General features: G+C 35.2%; 1 protein-coding gene across 1 annotated transcript in view; it reads left to right on the top strand.

Annotated features, from left to right (window-relative positions):
* LOC138692278 (midasin-like) overlaps nt 1-25,577 on the top strand; it is a 507,844-nt gene that overhangs the window by 23,624 nt on the left and 458,643 nt on the right. Inside the window, exons 13-28 of the mRNA XM_069815451.1 lie at nt 1,656-1,770; nt 4,333-4,573; nt 5,712-5,925; nt 6,180-6,365; nt 7,233-7,379; nt 7,458-7,599; nt 8,936-9,176; nt 11,017-11,225; nt 11,391-11,537; nt 13,064-13,319; nt 13,442-13,561; nt 15,582-15,763; nt 16,189-16,324; nt 17,475-17,608; nt 22,037-22,233; nt 24,786-24,968. Coding sequence (XP_069671552.1) covers nt 1,656-1,770; nt 4,333-4,573; nt 5,712-5,925; nt 6,180-6,365; nt 7,233-7,379; nt 7,458-7,599; nt 8,936-9,176; nt 11,017-11,225; nt 11,391-11,537; nt 13,064-13,319; nt 13,442-13,561; nt 15,582-15,763; nt 16,189-16,324; nt 17,475-17,608; nt 22,037-22,233; nt 24,786-24,968 — 2,850 coding nt within the window. The remainder of the gene's footprint in view (nt 1-1,655; nt 1,771-4,332; nt 4,574-5,711; nt 5,926-6,179; nt 6,366-7,232; nt 7,380-7,457; nt 7,600-8,935; nt 9,177-11,016; nt 11,226-11,390; nt 11,538-13,063; nt 13,320-13,441; nt 13,562-15,581; nt 15,764-16,188; nt 16,325-17,474; nt 17,609-22,036; nt 22,234-24,785; nt 24,969-25,577) is intronic.

Genomic DNA, 25,577 nt, shown 5'->3' with positions numbered 1-25,577 from the left:
TATTAACTAAGTAAAAATTAAACCTACTCTACACAGTAAGAAAATGCTTAATAAGTTTGCTTTTGAACGCTACTAAATTCCGGCAGTCTCTGATGTCGCTGGGTACGGTATTCCACAAGCATGAAAGCGAGATTGTGTATGATGATGAATACGATGATGTCTTATGTGTTGGTATGGCTAGTATGCGGCTATTTTGCGTGCGTGTGAAGAGATTATGATATGATGACAGGTAACTGAAACGGGAGGCAAGGTAGGTAGGTGTAGAGGTGTGAAGGACTTGGAAAAGGAGAACAAGAGAATGAAAATTTCTACGTTCGTTAAGCCGTAGCCAGTTTAGAGTTTGGAAAGATGGGGTAATGTGGTCAGTGCGACGGACATCGCAGACGAAGCGAACACAAGAATTATGAACATGTTGTAATCTTTGTGACTGGTTGACATTGAGGTCGGTCAGTAGAGAATCACAATAATCGAAGTGGGGCATTACTAGTGTTTCCACTAGTATTTTCTTGAGTGATAGCGGGAGGAATTTTCGAATGTTGTTTAAGGAATGTAGTATGGAAAGCACTTTTTTGATAATATGGGTTACTTGATAATTCCAGTTTAAATGCGTGTCAAAGTAAACTCCAAGGTTTTTAACACAGGAAGAAAAAGGGATTATTGTGTTGTTTAACTTGACTGGAAGAGCAGGAGTAATGTTGCATAATAGACGTAGGAAGGTATGAAGTTTCACTTTAAACTGCTCTGAAAGTATCCGGTTTTTAGTTTAATATTAACACTGATAGTGCAATAGATGGTTATAACTTATATTACACAAACTGTCTTGCCATGAAGAGAACGGAGTGAAATTGAAAAGGAGATGACATGTTCCTTAATGCCTGATTGATTGATTGATTGATTGATTGATTGATTGATTGATTGATTGATTGATTGAGAATGGAGAAAGTAACACAATTGATTGAGAATGGAGAAAGTAACACAGTGTAGAACTGCACACATTGTATTCTTCACCTGACATAACTAGGAACATTAAATCCAGACGTTTGAGATAGGCAGGGCATGTAGCACGTATGGGCGAATCCAGAAATGCATATAGAGTGTTAGTTGGGAGTCCGGAGGGAATAAGACCTTTGGGGAGGCCAAGACATATGTATGTATTTATTCACACTACAAATGGGTATATACCAGGTGGCAGTGGTAACTAATTACACTCAATAACGACAATTAATAATAAACACAACTAATAAAAAACATTAATAATTAATAATAATGGTAAATAATAATATTAATAATAATAATAATAATAATAATAATAATAATAATAACAACAACAACAACAATAAGGAGCATCCTAAATTAAATGAAGCACTATCACTTAAAATAATGTAGATGGGAGGATAAAATTAAAATGGATTTGAGGTAGGTGGGTTATGATAGAGACTGGATTAATCTTGTACAGGATAGGGACCAATGGTGGGCTTATGTGAGGGCGGCAATGAACCTGCGGGTTCCTTAAAAGTCATTTGCAAGTAAGTAAGTAAATGATTTAATGAATATGAATGGCATGTTTGAACTTGTGTAGAGCAACAGAATTACAAGAAAAAAAAAATCATGTCAGTATGTTTCAGTGCAGTTAATTAAGGTTTGTTTTCTTCCAGTTACAAGCCAGTTGATTTGAAGTATATTGTTGGTCCAGTTCGAGAAGAATTTGAGACTTTGTTCCGGAGTTTCTTCTCTGTGCAGCAGAACCATAAGTTCCTTGAACATATAGCTGTAAGTTGAGTGTTCATTACATAACCATAAAGTGTATGCTAATTTATATAAATGGTTGCAATAATGTACAGTAAATGTCATATTATTATGTGAATAGTGGAAGTTGAAATGAAAAATATAATATATGTTTATGAGTAACTGACGTTATTTCGATCAATTTCATGGGAAATATTCTTAACGAGAATATCATATTGCAATAAAATAAAGAAGTGTGTTATACAGGTACTTAATTCTTTCATTGTATAGTTTAACTACAGTGTAGTGTGCTCGCTTAATATTTGAAGTATATTTTAATAAAGTGTCCATTATACATGCTCTTTAGGCGGAAAAGCTTCAAAGAGATGAAGCTATCGTGTTTTCTGGACGTCTGTGTTAAAAAGAGAGAATGTGATCAGGACCACATTCCAGTTACCTTTTTTTGTATTAAAAAATGAACATTATTGCTCCAACTCTTCCTTTTTGCACTTCTCAGCTCTGCAAAGTAAAAGAATTTTTGTGTATCACCATCAAATCGCGGGTGCTCGTGTAAAGGGGCTTAAGTATAAATTGATTAAACTGGAATAAGTACAGATTTGAACCATCCAGAATTACTTTTCTCTTTTTTTAAAGGGGTTAAGCTATTCTTCCATCTATGATGCAGTTACAGTGCTCCATATTTTGTGACAAAGGGGTTTTGTTCAGTACCAAAGGAGAGAAGTTTACATACCTTACAATTTGACTTAACCCCCTTTACACGAGCACCCGCGAAATACAAAGAACTTTACAAATTGAGATCTATGTTTCATCATTTTGCAAAGTCTGTTGTGTTAATGCTGAGAGACAATCGATGTATCTTCTGCTTTTTATTTCTTTATTTTCTTGTTCAGGAACACATATATTTCTATATTTATTTTTTTATGAATTACGGTATTTATTTTTATGTGGTATAATTTATTACGTTGGGTTGGAGATACTTGAAGAGAAAAAGAAGATAATTTGTTATTCATTCTTTAGTTGTTTTATTTTTTAATAACAAAAAAATTCGTTATTTATTTGCTTTTAAATTATTTTATATGTAAGTTTTTGCGTGAATTTAGTTATTTTTTCTTAATGATTATTTAATCTATTATTTATTCGCAGTAATAAGTTTTGTAAATTTATGGGAAAATGATTTGGTAATTTTGATGTTATAAAGACAATGATTCTTCCTTCCCAATTCTTTAATCTTGCATTATCACATCACTATTTGTCATCCTTCCATTTTCTGTAACAGACCTGCCATCTGTCCAGGAAGTATTGCAACCACCTGAATGTGTAAGGAGGAGAGACAGAAACATTATTATGTGGAAACTTCCTAAACATTCATTGTTTCATTATTATGTAGTTCTCTCTTAGGCTCTTCATTAATTAACTCAGTCATAAAGATTAGGGATGGAACATTTGAATCTTATGAATCGTGAACCATATTCGAGTTTCGAAAATTGCAATTGCAATTTCGTTAGTAGCTGGATCACCATTATCACCTTGTGGCAGCCCTGAGTGTCATTCTATTTTCAGTATGCCGTCTAGTAGAATCTTCTGGAATTTATATAAAGGATTCGGGAGATTAAAAAACCTTTTAGGAATTGAATTCGAGAAAATTTAGGATTTGTTCCACCATTAATAAAGATCATTCTTTTGTAACTGATTGCTGTTCTCAATCAAATTTTAGTCCCAAAAATTCTATGAAATTCAGTAATATACCACAACTCAAAAGATCATTACTTCTCTCAAAAAATTATACTTACTTCTCAGTATAGTCCGCATCACCGTTTTGGGCGTGTGAAATAAGTAATGGGAACGTTAAGTGCTAGTGTTTTACATTTACCGCAGTGAGTCTGACAACTGTGTTTGGAAAACGGCTGATGTGACGTGTATAGGAAGTGGTACAATTCTCAGATGCACTAGCAACATGCTCACAAACTGGGCACTATATATCTAGAACACACGCCAAAAACACTGGTGCCAGCTATAGTTAACTTTCCACTTTGAGAATTTAAACTGAAGAGTAATGTTGAAAGAAAATCTATAATGCAAAGGTCAAAATGAAAAGTTACAGAGCATGATCCTTAATATATAGAAAGCTGAACAGACTCGAGTGCCATCTTGAAAGTTGCAGAAAGTTAAAAGATCCTGCCTTAATCTGGATTTGAATTCAGTCTCTTCCAGTTTATAATCTATCAAAGCCACCTTGGCTTCCCCTTTGTACACTGTGGCATTACAATTTGAATTAAATGTTCTTCTGTTTTGTTTTTGCCTAAGCAGCTGATTTTTTATGCATGCTTGTAGTACTTAATATTTTTGTGAGCATATATTGTATTGTGTCATTATCATTAATATTCATTAAAAAAACACTGGATGAATACGTTAGTTTCTTAAAATTATTTTATTTGTTAGCAATTGTAAGTGTAATCTTTCATGGATTTAGTAATATTTGAGTAAACAAGAGTGATTATTGTCAGGTTACACGTGAAAAGATATCAATGTTAAACCTTTTGGTCATATGTATTTCATAAGTAACTGACAGCTTGAACTTTCTTACAGACGTGTTTCAACTCCCGCCACTGGTCAACTTTGTTGAAGCTGATGAAACACAGTCAGAGCGCGGCAATGAAGCGCTTGTTAGCAGAAGATTCAACCAAACAAAAGCCTGAGCATACAGAGAGAAGAAAGGCCTGGCAACAACTAGGAATGAGATTACACAAGTTGGAGAACCAATTGAAGACACAGAGTGCATTGGCGTTCTCCTTCATTGAAGGGAGTCTTGTGAAGGCCTTGAAGAAGGGTAAGACTGAAACACGATTGTAGTGGATTTCATAGTACTGCATAGCTATATTTGAATTTTTACCATAAATCAGGGAAGCTCACAGGCTAAGAAAAACGAAAATTAATAACACTTTTTTATATTTTATGATGGTAAGGGTGGCGGTCATTGTACAGTGACATTATTATGACGTGATGCGAGAAAATAGCAAGTGACTTGTGGCCCACTGTTAGTGTGGTTTCTGGCGAGTGTGTAACCATTTCTCCGGCACTTCTACAATACATAATAGTACTAACAACAAATGTTCAATAATTTTGACTTGCCATGCTCACAGTCGTTGCTGAAAATGGTCCGAAATCTTTCACTAATCTCATCTAATTTTTCTTCAGTAATAACACTACATTTTCTGTTTGATTTTCGATTGTTCACTGAGCCCTGTTTCTTTAAATCTTTTAATGAGTCGTCTAATTGTTTCGACAGAAAGCACAGGTTTGTTTGGAAACTTTATTCCAAATTTACGTTTTGTTTTTGCATAGACCTTCTGCCTTTTATGGATGTATTGTACATATACACATGATCACGCAATGAGAATTTGTTGATAGGCATTACCTAAATATACATTAATCACTAAACTTTATACACTAACTTTGTACACTTGAAGAATCAAAACTTTTGTAATGTGACTCATGACTACAGCGAATGCCATATGTTGTCTGAGATGCACCTCTAACAGACTTCACATTGCAGACAGCCAGTAACCTGCCATTTTCTCACATCACATCATAATAGTGTCTCTGTATTAGCTGTATTCAGAAAGTAATTCCCACTGATTATTAGAAAAAAATTTAAGTTTATGTATGGAGAAATAACTCACAGCATGTGTATTCTTGTGGTAAAATACGTGAAATATTTTTCCATGTAATTAATTAAGAACCATGTAGAAGTTACTTTCTGTATGTGTAAGTAATTGTGGTCATTCTTATCATCATTATCATCATCATCATCATCATCATCATCATCATCATCAGTATATTTATTGTAATCACTATTATTATTATTATTATTATTATTATTATTATTATTATTATTATTATTATTATTATTATTATTATTATTATTATTTGCTATGAAATTGATAGTTATTTAAAATTTTTTCCAGGTGATTGGGTCTTGCTGGATGAAATTAATTTGGCTTCTGCCGAGACATTAGAATGCTTATCTGGACTGCTAGAGGGCTCAGCTGGTTCTCTTTGTCTTCTTGAAAGAGGCGATCAGGAATCTATTATTAGACATCCAGATTTCCGTCTGTTTGCTTGTATGAATCCGGCAACCGATGTCGGGAAGAAAGATTTACCAGCTGGTTTAAGGAACAGGTAAGTTTTTATTTTATAATTATAAATGTGGCACATGAAATATATATTGTGTGGAACCTTTCGTGCTGTTATTGAAATGTAAGCTTACATTGTGTTTTAACAATATATTTTGCTAATATTTCATATTTTAGTGATGTGTATAATGCAAGATTTTTTTTAAATAGGCTATTTTAATAGTTATCATAAGTCTGGTCTTCATAGTTCAATGCCACTTGCATATATGTTACGGAATTACAATGTGATATGTTTTGTAGGTTCACAGAATTTTTTGTGGATGAACTCACTGAAAAGTCAGACCTGATGCTGCTGGTTGGAACTTACCTGCGAGATTTGTCCCTTCCTATTACCAAACTTGAAAATATAGTGAAATTTTATCTCAGCGTGAAAATGGCAGCATCTACAAAACTAACTGATGGCACGGGTCACAAACCACATTACAGGTAAACTCTACACAATTGACGGAGATACTTGAGGTGGCTGAAAAGTGGATTCATTAGAGATAAGATTTTTGTGGTAAATTGCTTATTATAGTTGTTTATTTTTTATTTTTATGTGGGTACTTTGAACTCTGAAAATTTCAATCAGTATACTGTGTACCATTCTAATTTAACTTCCTAGAATTGAGATTATTTGTAATTACTTCTTTATGGAAGATATTCAAAGGTATACTAACAAAATGTAAAAAAGACTAACGTGCATGAAATCTATTTGCATCCCATAATTAGTTAAGTTTATTCTTAAAATTAAGGTAATGCTAGGGATGTGATTTGGTGGTGATTATTTTACATCTATTTGGTGCTTATGTTATCATGTTCCAATTTCGTAGAAATATGAAGATTTGGATTAATATTTCATGCAAATATTGGTTAGGATACGGCATACAAAATTGATGTAACATTGTAAAAGTCCTTTTCAGAACGAAAAGTTACATTTGTTCGGATCAAATTCCTGCATATTTAAAGGATGAAACTGAAATTTTCAGTCAGTCATGTATTACCATAATACACTGCTCTCTTAAATTGACTGACCATATTGAAAATTAAATCGATAGATTTCCCAAAACATGCTATGAAATGTTTCATAGAAACGGTTTTTATCTCTAAAAGGAAGCATAAAAGAGCAAAATGATATTAAACTTTTTTGTTTGAAATATCTCGAGGAATAACCCTCCGAAATTAATGACATTACTAACTTACAGTTTGCTCTGTATGTTTTTTTTTTTTTATCTATTATCAATTACTGGTACTTAGGAATTTTGTATTGTACGTTTACATTTCTTGTTACAAAATAGGACTTGTTTGTTTCAGTTTGCGTACTTTGTGTCGAGCATTGAGTGTAGCAGCTCTCAATAAGTGTGGCTCCGTTCCAAGATCCTTGTACGAGGCCTTATGTCTGAGCTTCCTCACACAGCTGGACTATTCTTCACATCCTGTAGTTGAACAGATGGTAGCAAAGTAAGTTACTCAAATAATGCAGCTGTCTGTCAGTAGGAAACTTAATTTGACTAGAAATAATGTTGTTCTTCCTAATAGGGCTGTTGCAGGAACTGCTGGCATCAAGAATATTTTGACACAGCCCATTCCAGCTCCTGTTTCGACGAACTTCGAACAGTATGTGTGCTTTGAAGGCTACTGGATACCGAAAGGCAAATTGGAGCCAAACATAAATGAAAAGGTAAATGTAACTTCAATTACCCATAGTAATATACAAGTTTTTATACATTTTTCAGTTTTCGGAATGCAGTAATAACTGTGGCATTATTAAAGATAAGCACTTGAAATTTGCATGATACTTGTAATGTAACTTAATGAACAATCCCAAATGAGGAAATTTTTATATCTTCAGTTTTGTATGAAATACAAATAAAAAAAATTGTTTGATATTTAATAATTTTCAAGAACTCTCACTGAAGTATTTTCAAAATTTTCTCACTTCCATTAAGTGTTATGCAGTTCATAAGTTCTCATTTGAGCTCTAGAACATGCATTTGTGCAAAGGGATGATACTTCAACTCGTTTTATATCAATACTTTTTTTTTTTTTCGTTTATGACCCTGGTCAAACTAATATTCGAATCGTTTATTTATGAAAGTGCATAAGTCAACTTTCTTGATGAAATGAGTTCCATACAAGATTAAGAATGAAAGGGCATTAGTCTGATGCATAGAACAGAGTTTACTAACTTAGTATTTTTCTGCTTTATTTCTCAAAAGGCATTAGCCAGCTGATTTAAGTCCTTCCATGATTCTGACAGCATTTACAATATTAAAATAGAATTTACTGTAAGATGGCAGCACATCTATTATATATTTTTTAAAGTCCTCTTAATTTTCATTCTAAATAAGATTCATGCATTTCCTATACAAACAGGTACAATATAACTTCTCTTTTAATAACAAAATGGAGTTTGATGAGAATTTGTTGGTAATTGAGGATAACCGTGACAGGGCCTAAGTGTGGCATTTTCAAAAATTTATTTTTCACTGCAATAAAGATAATAAAAAGCAAAGAGTTTCTCAAAGTAACAATATTAAGTGATAATAACACAGTGAGGTAATTTGTTTTATATATGAAGCTTTAAAAGAAAATTGTGTAGTTTTTTTTATTTTCCCTATAAATTTAGGATTTATGACTTAAGCCCTTTCATAAATAAGCAATTCATTTAGTCTTAATTTCCAATATTTCTCATCATTTCTAGCTATTAAATAATTTACAGGTGCAAGACAAAAAAAAAAAGAATGTTTTCATAGATCCTACCCCTTAAAATTCTTTCACCCACAGGGATAAAATATTGGAACATGTATTGATTGTGTACGATAAATAGTAACAGGACATAGTATGGTAAGAACTAACTAAAACTGCTATGCATATTGTTGGATGATGTTTTCTTTTCTTGTTTTCATTACAGAATGAGACTTGTAGAATATCATCTATATTCTCTTCAAATTTTACGGGTCTGTTTCGTAAATTTAAAGTGGTTAATTAGTTTGATATGTCTACTTGTTCTGCAGTACATTCTCACACCGTCTGTCCGAAGCAATCTCCGTGACATAGTTCGAATCGTGTCCATTGGCCGTCATCCCGTACTTCTTCAAGGAGAGACGTCTGTGGGAAAAACAAGTCTGATCACCTATCTTGCAAAGGCTTCTGGCAACCACTGTGTCAGAATCAATAATCACGAACACACTGATCTGCAGGAGTACATAGGCTCGTATTCAGCTGACGAACGAGGCTGCCTAGTCTTCAGGGAAGGTATGTGGAGTGAAGAAATTTCTGGTTTCACTTTTGTTAACTGGTCTTTGGAAGGACAATTTTTTGCGAGATTTTGTTATATTGTCTTCAATTAAAACAAAAAAAAAAAAAACAAGGAAACAAAACTTGAAATATACAAAACAATTATTAGAAGTATTCTCTGTTATGCAAGCGAAACTTGGACATTATCTAAGGAGACAGAAGCTAAACTAGGTATATTTGAACGCAAAATACTCAGAAGAATTTTTGGACCGGTGCAAGAAAATATGCAGTGGAGAATACGTAATAACGAGCTATATAAATTATATAGAAGTTTCGATATTGTTACTTTCATCAAATTAAGGAGGCTTGAATGGGCCGGACATGTCCATCGGATGGAAGGGAACAGAATACCAAAGAAGATCTTAGAAGGGAAAATACATGGTAAAAGACCAATTGGAAGACCCAAAAATAGATGGATAGATGCGGTAACGATCGATTCTCAGCCACAGCTGAATGCTAATGTTATTAGTAGTTAGGTCGTGACATAACTTGTGTGACCACTCCAATGAAGCCACCTCCCCTCACTATGAGCATGAGGCCGCGAAAGTTGTGCCACACTGCCTTTCTCAGTAATATCCTTGGTTTGCACTCTTGATTCATGTTAATTTATAGTATAGTAGAATATTAATCAAATGAGTATGATAGTTTTAAAAAATTTGTAGTTTTTGTCATAATTCATATCTTGTCAGGGGGATAGCCAGAATTTTTTTTGTTTTTGGCTGAGGGCTATCTGTCTCAAAACTAGCTTCATAATAATTTCACTAGTCGACAAAAATGAACTTTTTTTCTTTCACAAGAAGTAAAATAACATTTTCTAGAAGAATATTTTGTGCTGAATTCAAATATAATTTCAGTTTTTCCCCATCGGGCAGCTTCGGTTCCCTCCAAATCAAGGGAATTGCAAATGGCATACGATGTGTACCCTTTTTCCATCCAGTCAGCAATCTATTACACGAAACACAGCATGTATTTGGGGCCCAGCTCTTATCAAAATCACCAGCCTGACAGCCAAAGTAAAGTTGATAACACTTCTTTACAAGTGGGGTCAAATGTCGCCTCTGAGACTTGAAGGTCAGCTCACCACAAATATAGCAGAAACTGTCTACATGATTTACACACTTTCTTGGCATGATGAACAACACTAAGCACTAAAACACTACATACACAATACACTTCCGAAAAGAAAGGAAGAAACTGTTTCACTACTGAACAAACTCAGGCCAGCTCGATACTGACACATCACAATGCCAGATGAACAGGTCTGAGCATGTCCAAAATGAATGAACCTGCACAGGATTGTTTTATGGTGCTTCAGCATAATATTACAAATCATTTCCTTAAATACAGCTTGGAAAAAATCGCTACATATGAGGTAATGGTTCCTATGACAGGTCAAAGAAAATGCTAAAATCCGATTTTAAAAAGTAGCTGTAACAAAAAAACTGTGCCTGATGGAAAAATTCTGACTACATATCTGAATTCAGTATGAAAAACTGCACTAGAATCACTAATCAGATTTCTTGTGAAGAAAACCTTGTCGACCAGTGATTTGTTTTGAAAGGAATCATTTTATTCTTTCTAAATGTGAAGAATACATAATCATGAACTTCTGAAAAAAAGCTTATATTGTGTAGATGGCTGATAGAATGCCGAAATATGCTAGCATACTACAAATTTTCAACACTTGTATTATATTCATGGGGGACTGCCTGACCCCAGATGCGTCCCTGTGCACATGTAATTGTGACATTCAGAACATATCGTATATTTCTTGTAATAATTATTCTTTTAACTTCAGGTGTGTTAGTGGAAGCAATGCGTAAAGGCCATTGGATTATTTTGGACGAGTTGAACTTGGCTCCAACAGATGTGCTAGAAGCTCTGAACAGAGTCCTTGATGATAACAGAGAGCTGTTCATACCTGAAACTCAGGAAACTGTGAAGGCACACCCACATTTCATGCTATTCGCAACCCAGAATCCTCCAGGACTTTATGGTGGTAGGAAGGTATGTAGAAACTTAATTGAGATTGCGTAAATAAAAATTGTATCACTTGCACATGCGTGTATGTTTATGCTTGTATTTGTTTCTTTGTGCGCCTGTGTTTGATATTCGGCTTTAAGACTTCAGTATAGAATTGTCACCTTATTTTTTACTTCAATTTATTTTCAGATGTTATCACGTGCATTTCGCAATCGTTTTGTGGAGCTACATTTTGACGAGATCCCAGCAAATGAATTGGAAATCATACTCCACGAGAGATGTGATATGCCTCTTTCATATTGTAAGAAAATGGTTGCTGTAATGACGGATTTACAGGTAAGTACACTTCATTAATAATAATAATAATAATAATAAAAAAATAAATTATAATAAAAACAAATTACAATAAAAATAATAAATTATAATTATAACAATAATAATTATAATAAATAAGAAAAATAAATAGTAATAAATAAATAATAATGATATTAATTATAATAAAAATAAGTAATAATAATAATAATTATAAGTAATAATAAAAAATATAAAAAATAAATAATAATAATAAACAAAATAAATAATGCTTATTTATGGCTTTTAAGGAACCCGGAGATTCATTCCCATCCTCGCATAAACCTGCCATCGGTCCCTATTCTGTGCAAGATTAATCCAGTCTCTATCATCATATCCCACCTCCCTGAAATCCATTTTAATATCCTCCCATCTATGTCTTGGCCTCCCCAAAGGTCTTTTTCCCTCCAGCCTCCCAACTAACACTATATGCATTCCTGGATTCGCCCATACGTGCTACATGCCCTGTCCATCTCAAACATCTGGATTTAATGTTCCTAATTATGTCAGGTGAAGAATACAATGCGTGCAGTTCTGCGTTGTGTAACTTTGTCCATTCTCCTATAACTTCATCCCTCTTAGCCCCAGATATTTTCCTAAGAACCTTATTCTCAAACACTCTTAATCTCTGTTCCTCTCTCAAAGTGAGAGTCCAAGTTTCACAACCATACAGAACAACTGGTAATATAACTGTTTTATAAATTCTAACTTTCAGATTTTTTGAGAGCAGACTGGATGACAAAAGCTTCTCAACCGAATAATAACAGGCATTTCCCATATTTATTCTGCGTTTAATTTTCTCCTGAGTGTCGTTTATTTGTTACTGTTGCTCCAAGATATTTGAATTTTTCCACCTCTTTGAAGGATAAATTTCCAATTATATTTTCGTTTCGTACAATATTCTGGTCACAAGACATAATCATACACTTTATCTTCTCGGGATTTACTTCCAAACATATCACTTTACTTGCTGCAAGTAAAATTTCTGTGTTTTCCCTAATTATTTGTGGATTTTCTCCTAACATATTCACGTCATCTGCATAGATTGGAAGCTATTGTAACCCATTCAATTTCAGTAATAGAAATAATAATAATAATAATAATAATAATAATAATAATAATAATAATAATAATAATAATAGTAATAATAATAATAATAATAATAATAATAATATGAAATTAACTATATTTTTGTTTTTGAAGTGAATGGTTAGGAATCTGAAGTGACTAGATCATTTGGCCTTTTGAAATAACAATTAAGACTTCGTTGTCACTTAATCTTCCTTCCTTTGATTTGATGCGTGACTGACTAGTTGCTCGAGATTGTGCGATTGTTAGTCATCCAGGAGAAATGTACCAGTGCTTGATTTAGCACAAACCACGATTATTAGAATTTCAATGGTAATTGAGTTTAGTGGTATTATATGAAATACCAAACGCTGTTACGGGAAGATGATAGTAATAAAAGCTCCACTGTGTTTTAATTGCAATAAAACACATTATTTTTGCAGTTACGTCGCAGAGGAAGTGCAGCATTTGCTGGCAAACAAGGATTTATAACACTGCGTGATCTGTTCCGATGGGGTGAGAGATACAGACAAGCTGGTGAAGAAGAAGGGACGTTCTATGACTGGAATCAGCATGTTGCAGACGAAGGTTACTTGGTTTTAGCAGGCAGAGTAAGAAAACGAGAAGAATGTGATGTAATACAAGAAGTGATCAAGAAATACTTCAACAAAACAGTTCTTCCTGGAAAGCTGTTCACTTGTGAGTAGCTATCATTCAATTTTTTTCATTATGTGTGATAATTTTATATTAATTCATATATACATTACTTACTTACCATGTAGATGGATCTAATAATTGCATCATATTTATTCTACTTTCAGTGAATGAGCAAACATCGTCAGTCACACGTCCCATTTTGGAGCAGGTTTTGATCGAGAAATCACCCCCGTTTAAACATATAGTCTGGACATACAATATGAGACGTTTGGCTGTTCAAGTAGGTGAGTTGTCTTTGAATTATTGCTCAGAAGACTTGCTATTCCCATGTTACGCTTGCCTTTAATCCCTAGTATTCAGAGCTGCTAGAATACAAGTAGTGAGTGACTGTTATAATTATAGTGTCTTCAGTAGAGACACCATTGAGATTGTTTTTGTGAAATTATTTGAGTTGTACTTCCTAACAAAGGTGACAAAATTGCTGTCGTATTTTCCTTTTTCTTTTGAAAGACTGTTGAAATCCAGGGATTCCTAGAGGGCCTTCTGGTATAACAATGTTTCTGTGCGACTTCAAGGAATTACACATATATATTATTTATTTAATCTGACAGGATTAAGGTCACATGGCCTTCTCTTCCGTCCTACCAGCTAGCACACACAAAAATATATATATATATATATATAAAAGGGTTGGATAAAAAGTTATGGCAACACTGCTGTCAGATGATGATGGTGCGTTCGAGAGCTGCCAGCTGTGCGGACATGAACAAGGACTGTTAGATGAGTTATTGCAGCCAGCGGCGATAGTACTCTGTCAATCTACTGCAGTGTGTAAAACGTTAACTTTCATAGGGATAGTGCGAGTGCCCTAAATCATGTTTACAAAACTAGAGCAATGTTCCTGGATCAAAATTGATGTGACACGAGGTCGTAGTGCACAAGAATGTTTTCAGGGACTGCGTGAAGCACCACCACCTTCGTCCAGTGCTCAGGAGAAAACTATGACACTTGGTGGTACAGAACCCCATCATTCTTCATAACAATGCAAGGAGTCATACCGGTGCTGCTGTCAAGGACCTCTTGCGCCGCTGGCAGTGGAGATTCTGGAACATCCACCGTAGTCACTTTATATGAGTCCATGCGATTATGATCTCTTCGCCAAAGTGAAAGAACTGTGAGGGACCCGGTACAATACCAGAAATGAACTTATCCATACTATAGGGCGGTCAATATGGAACATCAACAAATATGGATGTGCTGATGGTGTACGACACCTTCCAAGCATTTGGCAAAAGGTGATAAATAAGGGGGGAGGCGACTATACTGAAGGTACGTAAATGTTGTACCCCTGTGAATAAAGCCATGTCAGAATTATCGAACTGTTGCCATTACTTTTTATCCAACTTTTTGTATAAAAATAAACACTGATGAAAATACATAGTTTTGATATTAAAATTTCTGGAAAAGTTGAGGTTATTAAGAAATTTATACAAATACCCAATGTCCCATCCCTACCTTCCCATGGTGCAGCTGTTAGTAAGCATAATTTTACAAGCTGAACTAAAGGGAGGGGCTACTCATCAATTAGCACTGGTCAGCTTGATGAGTTAATGACTGAATTTGGTATAATTTTCCTCTTTTCAATACCTAATTCCCTCTTTACCCTTTCCTATCCAGTCCTCTGACTGAACTCTTACTTTCTTCGACCCCGACGGCATTAGAGCATTCGAGGCCTAGGGGTTCATTTCACTTTCCTTCCTACCCCTCCTACTTTCTGTTCCTAGTGCAGACCTGCTATGGCACTAAAATCATCCTCCAGTGGCTTAAGGAGGGAAAGCTGGTGATCAACAAGATCTCCCAACTAGGTCCAATGGACCCATCGACCAACAGCAGGTGTGGTCCTCGAGATATTCAGGGGCTTGTGTGTGAATGAAGTAGCCACCAAAACGTTAAAATATGGTGTTCACTTAAAATCGGCTACAACTTGCCATTTTCATTGTTTGGCCATGCATCTGCATAGAATTGGAATATATCAGTCTCCTAACTGTCCATTGTGCAACTCAAATCAAGAAATGGATTCAGAACATCTCAAAATCTGTGCTTCAGTGGCTGACCATGACAATATCTTTGAAAAATATTGGAGTGCAAGAGGTCAAATGACTTTATTGTCAAATGCCTGGCATTAGAAAACAACAACATTTTGTTAATATGATCATTGTCCCTTAGGGTCAGATTCAATGTGTGAAAGTAATAGCATTTTTATGTGAGATATAGAATACTGTATGTGTGTGTTTATTGTTTTAGGCAAGGCTTGTCGGTTCAAAGAACCTGTGCTGCTAGTAGGGGAGACAGGCTGTGGCAAAACGACAGTCTGCCAAGTATTGGCAGCTTTAGATCAACAAGCTCTTTACACTGTTAACTGTCACATGCATACAGAGAGTTCAGACTTTTTGGGTGGACTTCGTCCTGTTCGAGAACACAGCAGTGTGAGTAGTTTTCTGTGTCTATATTCACTATCTTTTGTTGTAGACATTGATTGGACACATTTCCAAAATATATTGAACCGTGTGGAAAGCATAGCATACCTTGTTCCAGCAAAATTCTACCTAAAATTTTGGCCTTTGTTATATAAGACATATCTTGTTAAAGAAAGTGTGCCGTACAGCCTGACAAATACAGTAATTAAAAAGTGCCATTTTTTTTTTTTTTTCAAATTAAATAGTGTGAGAAATTTATTGTACAGTTTTAGTTGGTTGCATTTCTCTTTATCATGTCATCTTGTTCTGTTTCGTCACCATTTTTGTAGAGTAAATTCCGTCACATTTTGTTGCTAGTAGGCCTACTACATTGTATTTATTGTAATAAGTAATATGGAAGAAGTTAGCAGATTATGAATGTATTTTCTTTTCAGGACTCCGACACCTCAAAACTATTTGAATGGGTTGATGGACCTTTAATAGAAGCAATGCAAAAGGGTGGTCTGTTCCTTGCAGATGAAATTTCGCTTGCAGATGACAGTGTATTGGAACGACTGAATTCTCTCCTTGGTAGGTTTATGCATTTTATTACCAGTTTCTGAATAACTTATTTGAATATTAGTTGATCTAAATCTAAGTTCTATTTTTTTTTGTAGTACTATATGCAGAAAATGCTAATAAAAAGAATTCTGGACTGGACATATCTACTATTTTCATAATGTTACATATAAGGGAGAGGGGCGCGGGGGGGGGGGGAGAGAAGGGGGGGTGTGTGTGGTTTTTTTTTTTTCTATGAAATACAGTAGAACCTCTATTATCCCTGGTAATGAAGGGGGTGGACTCAACGGTTAAGCGAAAAAATAGGATAATCCGTACCGTAAAATATTTTCGTAAATTAAGTGAATAATAATTGCATTTCTTAATTTCCTCCGTGTTCTTGTGTTTAACACGCTAAATAGTGAATCAAAAGTTCATCATTCAAGTCTGGTTATCAACAACGGGTTTTGAAGGGGCAAGGAAATTCCTTGTAATGGCTGTCAGCGGAAACATAAGAATAATACAGGTCTCGTGTTGTAGATTTACATACTTTATACACTTTATTGTTGATTTTTATTAAATCGCGCACAGTTGTAACACCAATCTCGTACTCTGATGCGAGATGATTCACAATTTCTCTTTCCCCAAACCACTCAATTATTTCCCTTTTTTTTTTTTTTGGTACTTAGCACAACACGTTTCCTTTTGGTACTCATGGAATATATTTTATATAGAAATTCTGCAGTACGGCAACTCTAACAGCAGATCATACTGTGTAAGTGTCAAGGTTTGTAATAACATACTCTAGAAAAAATACGTACTGGTACTACTTCATACATATGAAGAAGACAGGCTATATATATCTCTGTAGCAAAAAAAAAAAAAAGCAAAAGAAAGATAGTCGGATAATCCAGTAGTCGGTTAATAGGGTGACGGATAATCGGGGTTCTACTGTATTATCTACTGTGAATTTTAGTTTATTGTAACAAATTTCTTGTAAAACATTTTTAATGTTATCTTAAATGTTACCGTTTAACATTCTTTGTCTTTGGCAACCTCACCAAGTTGAGGAAGATTGAATTAATAAAAATTAAAATTCTAATGAAAATTGCCACACACTGATTTATGATATGTTGCTTTGTCTAATTTGCATTGTTTTGTTGTATGCAATTTTACATTTCAGAGCCTGAGCGGAAATTGCTATTGGCTGAGAAAGGTGGAGAGGTGGGAACGGATTTGTCGTGTGTTGTAACTGCTGTCAGGCCTTTTCACTTCATTGGGACAATGAATCCTGGAGGAGATTACGGGAAAAAAGAGGTTTGTTTCAAGATTGTAATGTTCTTGTTGGTCTGTAAATGAATAGTTGAACAATCACATTTGTGTAACAAGAGGTGTAGGTTGGATTTCTTTCATTGCCAGTAATAATAAAGAAAATTTCGGCGTTTCGAAGTTAGGCTCAGTTTTTATATTTATCTGAACAAAACTGAAGTGAGAAGGGTATCCTACTAATTGGCGCTGTTAAAATAGCTAAATTTTCTTGATTGGGCTAATCTTCGAAACTTGATGTCCTTTTCCATTACAGGCAGTGAAATATATCCCATCTACAACTCTTCTGAACAGTCTACCACAGCTTTCTCCCTCGTTTAAATCAGTCCTTTGAAGGTGAAGAGTACGTCATGTCTAATTTCGTCTACTGATTTATGGTTAAAAGATTTCATGTGTGTGTGTGCGTAAGTTCGAAAATAGATTTGACAGTCACAAATTAACTGCCATTGTGGTACAAGAACAAATCTACTGTCATGATATTGGCATAGATATGAACTTTATTTGTTAGAGACCTAGATTGAAAATTCTGGTAGATCCAAATATAGTTTATGGTGGAGGATTTCTAAGAATATTCCTTGTTCCTTTCCATTAATTCATAAACTATTTATTTTGAACTACATTTACCGGTGGACAATGCAATGTTTCTCAAACATATAGGAGGTATTTGAAATTTGATGAAAAATATTTTAGCTGGAGACAAACTGGAACGGTTATATGGAGGGTGGGTGGGATTTGAGCAGATGCACAGATTGCCATGAAGTCTCAGTATAACGTGTATATGAGAAATTAATATTATTTATACATTATTTCGAAAAATACATTACAATGAAGAAAGAAAGTTTTATCCATACAAAGTTGTTTTGATCCTACAGTGGATAATGCACAGTTATTCTGCAACATATAGTGCAGCTGTCTTTACAGTACATGTATAGTAGGACCATCGGATCTGTGCCCCCGTAAGATATGCGAACTGAACCCTAATTCCTTCTCAGCCTTGGTAATTCATTTCTCTCCCTGCATTCCTATCTCTCTCTTTTCTATCTCTTTCCCTTTCTGTCCCCCACTACTCAATTTTGAGGCTTCTTGCAGGACAGCTTATTTGCACTTGCAGTCCAGTGTTGTCAACTCAACATGAATATTGTAGCACGGAGTGGCGAAAGAAATATTATTAAGCAAGTACGTAATAGCATTTTGCGATGAAGAGAAACAAACAGGTCAATATCTGTTTCCAATAAATCAGGCAACGAAAAGAGCAACTGATATCACAGGTGTGGCTTATTTTATTTCAATTGATTATGTATTAAAATTACTTACTTTTATGTAATTTATATAGACAGGTCAGAACTCCTAATAAAGAAAATCAGGAGTCTGTGCAGGAGATGAAGAGCTAGAATCATTAGAGAAGAACAGACCAAGGGAACTTTTAATTATTGTAGATGATATGAACCGATGTATTTTAAGAAGAAAGATACAAGAATTTTATACCGTTCAGAAAGAAGTTTCAACATTGAAGAAATTACTGAAGCTTGTGAGAGAAGTAATAATTTCCAAGGTTGGAGAGAAAAACTACAGAAAGTGATTCGAGACATGGGATTTAGGTTTAAAAAATGTAGAAATACAAGATGTATTTTGATTGAAAGAAATAATATTGTAGCATGGAAGACCAGTTATTTATGACACCATTTGACGGAAGTTTGGCAAGGTTTGTGGCCTGCTGTTTAACGTGGTGGGAGGGAAGCGGGTGGAATGGAGTGAGTACAGGCGTTAATTTTTCCAATAACGACGACAGCGCTGAAGGGGCACAGATCTGATGGTCCGACAATACCTACTATGCCTATACAAAAGTACAAAAATACAGTATTTGGAATTAAGCTTTTAGGTAATCCACAGTGTTCTGGAACTTGGCATTTCCAATGTTTAGGAACTACATACAGGTTCTATCATCAGGGTTAGACCAGAGAGGTCGCCTACTCTGCTGGGCTCATCTTATGCCAGGCTAATCCGGATGACTGAGCCTAAAAACTTATACAAATACAGTAGTATACCTGTCACTCAATTTTAAAATTACGAGGGGGATCCAGGAAATAACGACCGTTTGCACATACCCGCCGCGCAGCTGACTCCCCTTCCTTGTTTGAAGGTCAACTGACTTCCTTAACATGTGTTCTCATAATGTTGTGAGTACTGGTTGCAACAAGTCGCCATTGTGCATTTTGTGTTACTTCAAAATGAACGACGTGATTGATAATCCCGCCGACTGTGAGGTGAGGAGTGTGATTCGATTTTTGAATGCCCGACATTTGAAACCTGCAGAAATTTACCGGCAATTGAAAGAAGAGTATGGTGATACTGTAATGAATGAAAGAAATGTGAGAAAATGGTGTGAAATGTTCAACAATGGGCGAACAAATGTCCACGATGAAACTCGAAACGGACGCCCATCACTCATCACAGAAGACCTGAAGACTAAAGTGAACGACAGAATCTTGCAAGACAGGCGCACATCACTCGACGAATTGCATATTGCCTTTCCTGACATTTCTCGTTCTTTGCTTGGTGAAATTGTGTCGCAACATCTTGGCTACCACAAAATCTGTGCACGATGGGTTCCACGGCAACTGAGTGACCAACACAAAACTCAGAGAATGGCCTCAGCATTGACATTCTTGATGCGATATCACACAGATGGAGACGCCTTTCTTGATCAAATTGTGACTGGTGATGAGACCTGAGTGTCTCACAACACCCCAGAGACCAAGCCCCAATCACGTCAGTGGCATCATCCCTCATCACCCAAGAAAACGAGAAAATTCAAACAGACTCTCTCAACACAAAAAGTCATGGCTACTGTCTTTTGGGATCACAAAGGTGTTCTTTTGCTGGATTTCATGCCAAAAGGCACTACGATCAATGCAAATCGTTATTGTGAGACTTTAGGAAAACTACGGCGAGCCATCCAAAACAAGAGGCGAGGAATGCTTTCGAGAGGAGTTGTGCTTCTTCACGACAACGCGCACCTGCACACTGCTGCTTCAACTCGAGAATTGCTGGATCAATTCGGTTGGGAAATCTTTGATCATCCGCCCTATAGTCCAGACCTTGCTCCTAGCGATTTTCACCTTTTCACTAAGCTGAAAGACTTTCTGGGTGGTACGCGTTTTGGAAGTGATGAAGAGTTGAAGAAGACAGTGAACACCTGGCTTAATGAACTGGCGGCAGAGGAGTATAACATGAGAATTCTAAAGCTAGTGAACAGATACGACAAATGTTTAAATGTAGGTGGTGATTATGTAGAGAAGTAAAGGAAGCTTCAGTTATGTAGCAGACTTTGTTTTTTCAAATAAATATATTTTTTTTAATTATTACAACAAAACGGTCGTTATTTCCTGGATCCCCCTCGTACAACACAAAGAAATTATTTAATTATTTAATGTCAAGGCATTTGATACGATTTCATTTGTCCTCTTGCTTTCCAAAACAATGATCTTAAATCCTGTGTACAGTCCTTCAACTTCATATACTTAAAAAGACGATCTTTGTTCATAACTGAGCCACTTTCACAATACAAACCCCACTCTGGAGAAGAGAAGATGGAGATTCGATGCAGATGAACGGCCCGACAGTCATGTCCTGTTGATGTGCGGAATTTGCCACAGCATTTCTTCCTAGTGATTTGAGGTCCATTATCATTCTCTAAAATTTTCCCTAGCATGAGATGCTTTAATTCATCTTTAAATTTTATGTTAATGATATGTTTGATTGCAAAGTAAGACAATGTCGGTTTCTTGATCTGTTTAATTCTAGTGTCTCTTATTGCCAAAAAGTCTGCATTTTCGTTACCCTGAAGTCCACAGTGAGCCAGGACCCATTGTATTATGATTTCTATGCCTTTCTTCTGTAAGCAGTAAATTTCATGTTGGATATTCAAGCGGTTTATTTTTGTGTCATGAATGTTGGCTATTGCATTTAATGCAGTTGAAAGTTATTCAGAAAGTTATTTAATTGGATAAGTGCAATTCTGCAAGCTTCTGTTTCTCCATCGAAGTTACACAAAGAAATTATTGAAGTTAAAAAAAAAAATACTATCTACAAGAAATACACACATGGTGTACAGTACAATCAGCAAAATTTGAAGAAGTTCTTAACTTTACTTTGATTTGTTTTTGTCAATTTATCTTCTATGATCTGTTGAAGTTCACCCGTGACTTTAGAATTAAAATATGTATGCCGAACTTAAGAGTGTGCTAAACTGAAGTCTACTGTATTTGGGTTAAAATTGAACAATTTCATTAAAAATTGCGAGTGCGCATATTATATCCCCATCACCAAGCAGAAAATCTGGAGATTTTCAGTACCGGTATATATTGTAACAAAACTTGCGGTGTACTCATTTTAACACACTAAATTGTCTCTTTTCAGCTTTCACCTGCACTACGCAATAGATTTACTGAGATATGGTGTGAAAGCTACACTGAGAGGAAAGATTTGCTTGAAATTATTGAGCACAATCTAAATCCTGGGTTACTGTTTGGAAATCAGGAAGATGGCAGCTCTGGTGTAGGGAACTCTATTTTGGACTTCATAGAATGGTTCACCAGCACAGATATAGGCAAGAGGTATGTAATATTCTGAAATTTAAGTAACAGAATTAGATATCGCCTTAATTCATGTAAATTGTTAACTGTGAAGAGAGTATTGTGCAATATTCATATTTATATTCCAGTAGCAGACAGCTATATCTCTTCTTTATGTGTTACTGTCCAGAAATATGTATGTATCTAATGCTCTTGATTTAAGGGGAGAGGATGGTATTTTTTAAAACTTTTTTCCTATTTGGTGTAAATTATTAATTTTTTGTATGTAAGAGAGCTCATAGCTATGGCAACTCAACCAAATAAAAATATTTTGAAAAAAAAAAAAAAATTATTTGGGGGCCCAAATTTGAAAAAAATATACCCAATGCAGGATTGTACTAAAACCGATATATCTAAACCGTTTTTAAAGATAGATTCAAACAGTTTTTGCAATGTATTTGAAAAAGTATGTTGTACAAACTGTCTGTAACAGAATTTTGATATTAGTCCCTACGTTTGTAAAATAAACAATTAAAATTTAGTAACAATTTTCTGATTTCCTTTCTTGCAAACAAACGGACGTATTTTTAAAATGAAATCAATTAACAAAATTTTGTTACGGAGAAAAGTTTCCCAATAGTCTAAAGAATGTGAGTTCTAAATTTCATGCATGTATCTTTAATAGTTCAGAAATTATATTCATTTTGTTTGGCAATGTAGCAAAAAAAAAAAAAAAAAAAAATGAAGATACTGGAAACCGATAAAAGTGGGCGTGTGATTTAAAAATCCATAACGTAGGAAGTTTAAAAATGACGTCTCATCATCTGATCAGGGCACAAATACCCACAAAATGTTATGCAACGCAGTCCACACATATCAAAGGGTATTTTAAAGAAAGAAAAAAAAAAAAAATTGAAAATTCAATTTACCGGAAACAACAATAAAAGTGGGCGTGAGATTTAAAAATCCATAACGCAGGAAGTTTAAAAATGGCAATCCACACATATCACAGAGTATTTTAAAGAATTGTTTTTTGAAAATTTAGTCATTTTTCATCAAAAATACCATCCTCTCCCCTTAACAATGAAGTCATTCTCCCTCGTGCTTCCTAATATTTCGACGATGTCTTGAGCTATTAACCTACATTCTCATTGATCCGATGTCCCTTTGGCCTGTTTGCGTTGGATAAGCGGGACTCTATTGTAGTACTACAAAGTCTTAATAAATTATAGTCATAGTCTAGTTGAAATATATACAGAAGAGTTTTAAAATTTAGTCTACTAGTACAACACAAGGAGTTAGCAGCGATACTTAATACAAGACAGAAATATTCATGCAGCGTTGTTGAATGTCATGAATTCACCTACAGAATAGAAGGCGTGAGAAATTAGATACTTCTTTAATTTGGCCCTAAATAATCTTATGATTCAAGTTTGATTTTTTTATATCCATAGGGAGGTTCTTTTTTGATAGCAGAATAGATTTGCCGATGGAGTATGAAAGTCATTTTTTTGACGAGTATTTATGCTATGAAGTGTTGCATTAGTTACAAAGTTTTCACAATTAAGGTATGGTCACATGTCGCTACTTTTGCAGCGCTGCAGTACAAAAAACTGCGCAACTCTCGTACTGCGACATGTGAACAACGGTGCAACCCAAAAAGTAGCGGCTGCCAAACCTGCTGCCTGCTACTACTTTTTCATGCTGCGCGAAGCTTAAAAGTAGCGACGTGTGAACAGGGTTCTCAGGGTTGCAGCCGCAGCATTTTTGATATCGGTTTTGTTGAAACTTTTGCTGCGGTTGCGACCAGTGTTGCCACCCAAATGTGCCAAAGATACTTTTATTGTTTGGATATATTTTAATGTTAGATGTGATGAAAATAAATTATTTGTAACAGTTATTAAATGCACAATACAGTCTGAGTATATTTGCAGACGATATAATTCATTTTTTTTATTTTCTGTAGCGTAGTTTTAAACAGGAGGGTTGCCAACATTGATTACGTTAATATGCTGTTGGTTATCATTTAAGTATATAGGCGTTTATAAAAGCTTTATAGTAAAAATAATGGCAATTTCTGAATACTAATTAGGACAGAAAAGCAAATAATAGATAAGTAAGCTTTCGTATGAGTTTCTTAATAATGCGAACATAACCACAAAATGTATATTGAGAAGTCAACACGGAGATGGAAACCTGCAGCATGACTGCGGCTGCAAAAGTAGCGCCTTGTGTGTGAACAGACTCGCAACCTCCAGTTGCAACTTTTGCTGCACTCGGGTTGCGCAGCACGAAAAGTAGTGTGCAGCGCACTACTTTTGGCTTACGTGTGAACACGACACGCAACTTTTGCAGCTGCAGTACAAAAGTTGCGCAGAAAAAGTAGCGACGTGTGACCGTACCTTTATATATGATTAATTATTAATGAAAAAATATACTGACAAGTCATGGGCATTATTTGTCTGAAGATACAAAATAGCTATATTAATTTTCTTTTCCATTTCAATTGTCATGAATATATGGTACCCTATAATTTAACTGGTACAACTCCTGTAAATTTAAGATACAAATTAACCATGCTTTCTTATTCTCAGGTTCACTGTGAGTATCCGGGATATCTTGTCGTGGGTGCATTTCATAAATGCTTGCACAGAAGATTCAGATTGTAGGAAAGATGAAGATGCTACAAGGAAGTTGGATTTACCCTCAGCTTACATACATGGAGCTTGTCTCACATTTCTTGACAGCCTGGGTGCAGGCATTACGAGCATTGACAGGTATGTTTGTCAGATATTGAATGTGAATTCTTACCTTTCATTATGGTCTGTCCAAAACAACTTCCGACCTGACAAATGACGCCTTTAGCATGTTACCATGGCAACCATTCAAATCAACCAATTACGAGAGACGCGTAACCATGGTAACGGGACAGTGTTGCCTTGTCTATGTTTACAAGTTGCACGTGAATACCACGGCCTAGTGGCGAATACAGTGCCCGGAATGACTTTGAGTTGGCTGGGTAGCGCGTGCTTTGTGTGAATTAAAAATATTATTTAGTTGTATTGTTGTTTTAGTATATCGATAATTATTGTGTTTAAATTATATTTACACGTATTATCGTCGTTGGCATTGGTGGAGTGTGTGGCTAGTGTATGTTTTCCAGTTTCTGCGAGAGTTTCTAAACAGGTGACTTGTGCAATGTCGGAAGGAAGGAAAGACAGGCGGAGAACAAAGCATATTTTACAAGAGTCAAGCGTGAGAGATGATTTGTTATGTAAGAGAGTATTTTGAGAGGGAAAAAGATAATGGCGGGCCTCTTTTACCTTCGGCGCAAGTCGTAATGAGAACCGCTGCTTGTGTTAAAATTAATAAGAGCACTGTTATCG

The sequence above is a fragment of the Periplaneta americana genome, chromosome 16, assembly GCF_040183065.1.
Source record: "Periplaneta americana isolate PAMFEO1 chromosome 16, P.americana_PAMFEO1_priV1, whole genome shotgun sequence".
NCBI lineage: Eukaryota > Metazoa > Arthropoda > Insecta > Blattodea > Blattidae > Periplaneta > Periplaneta americana.
Note: the sequence above shows the minus strand (reverse complement) of the source record. Positions and strands in the feature narration are given on the sequence as shown.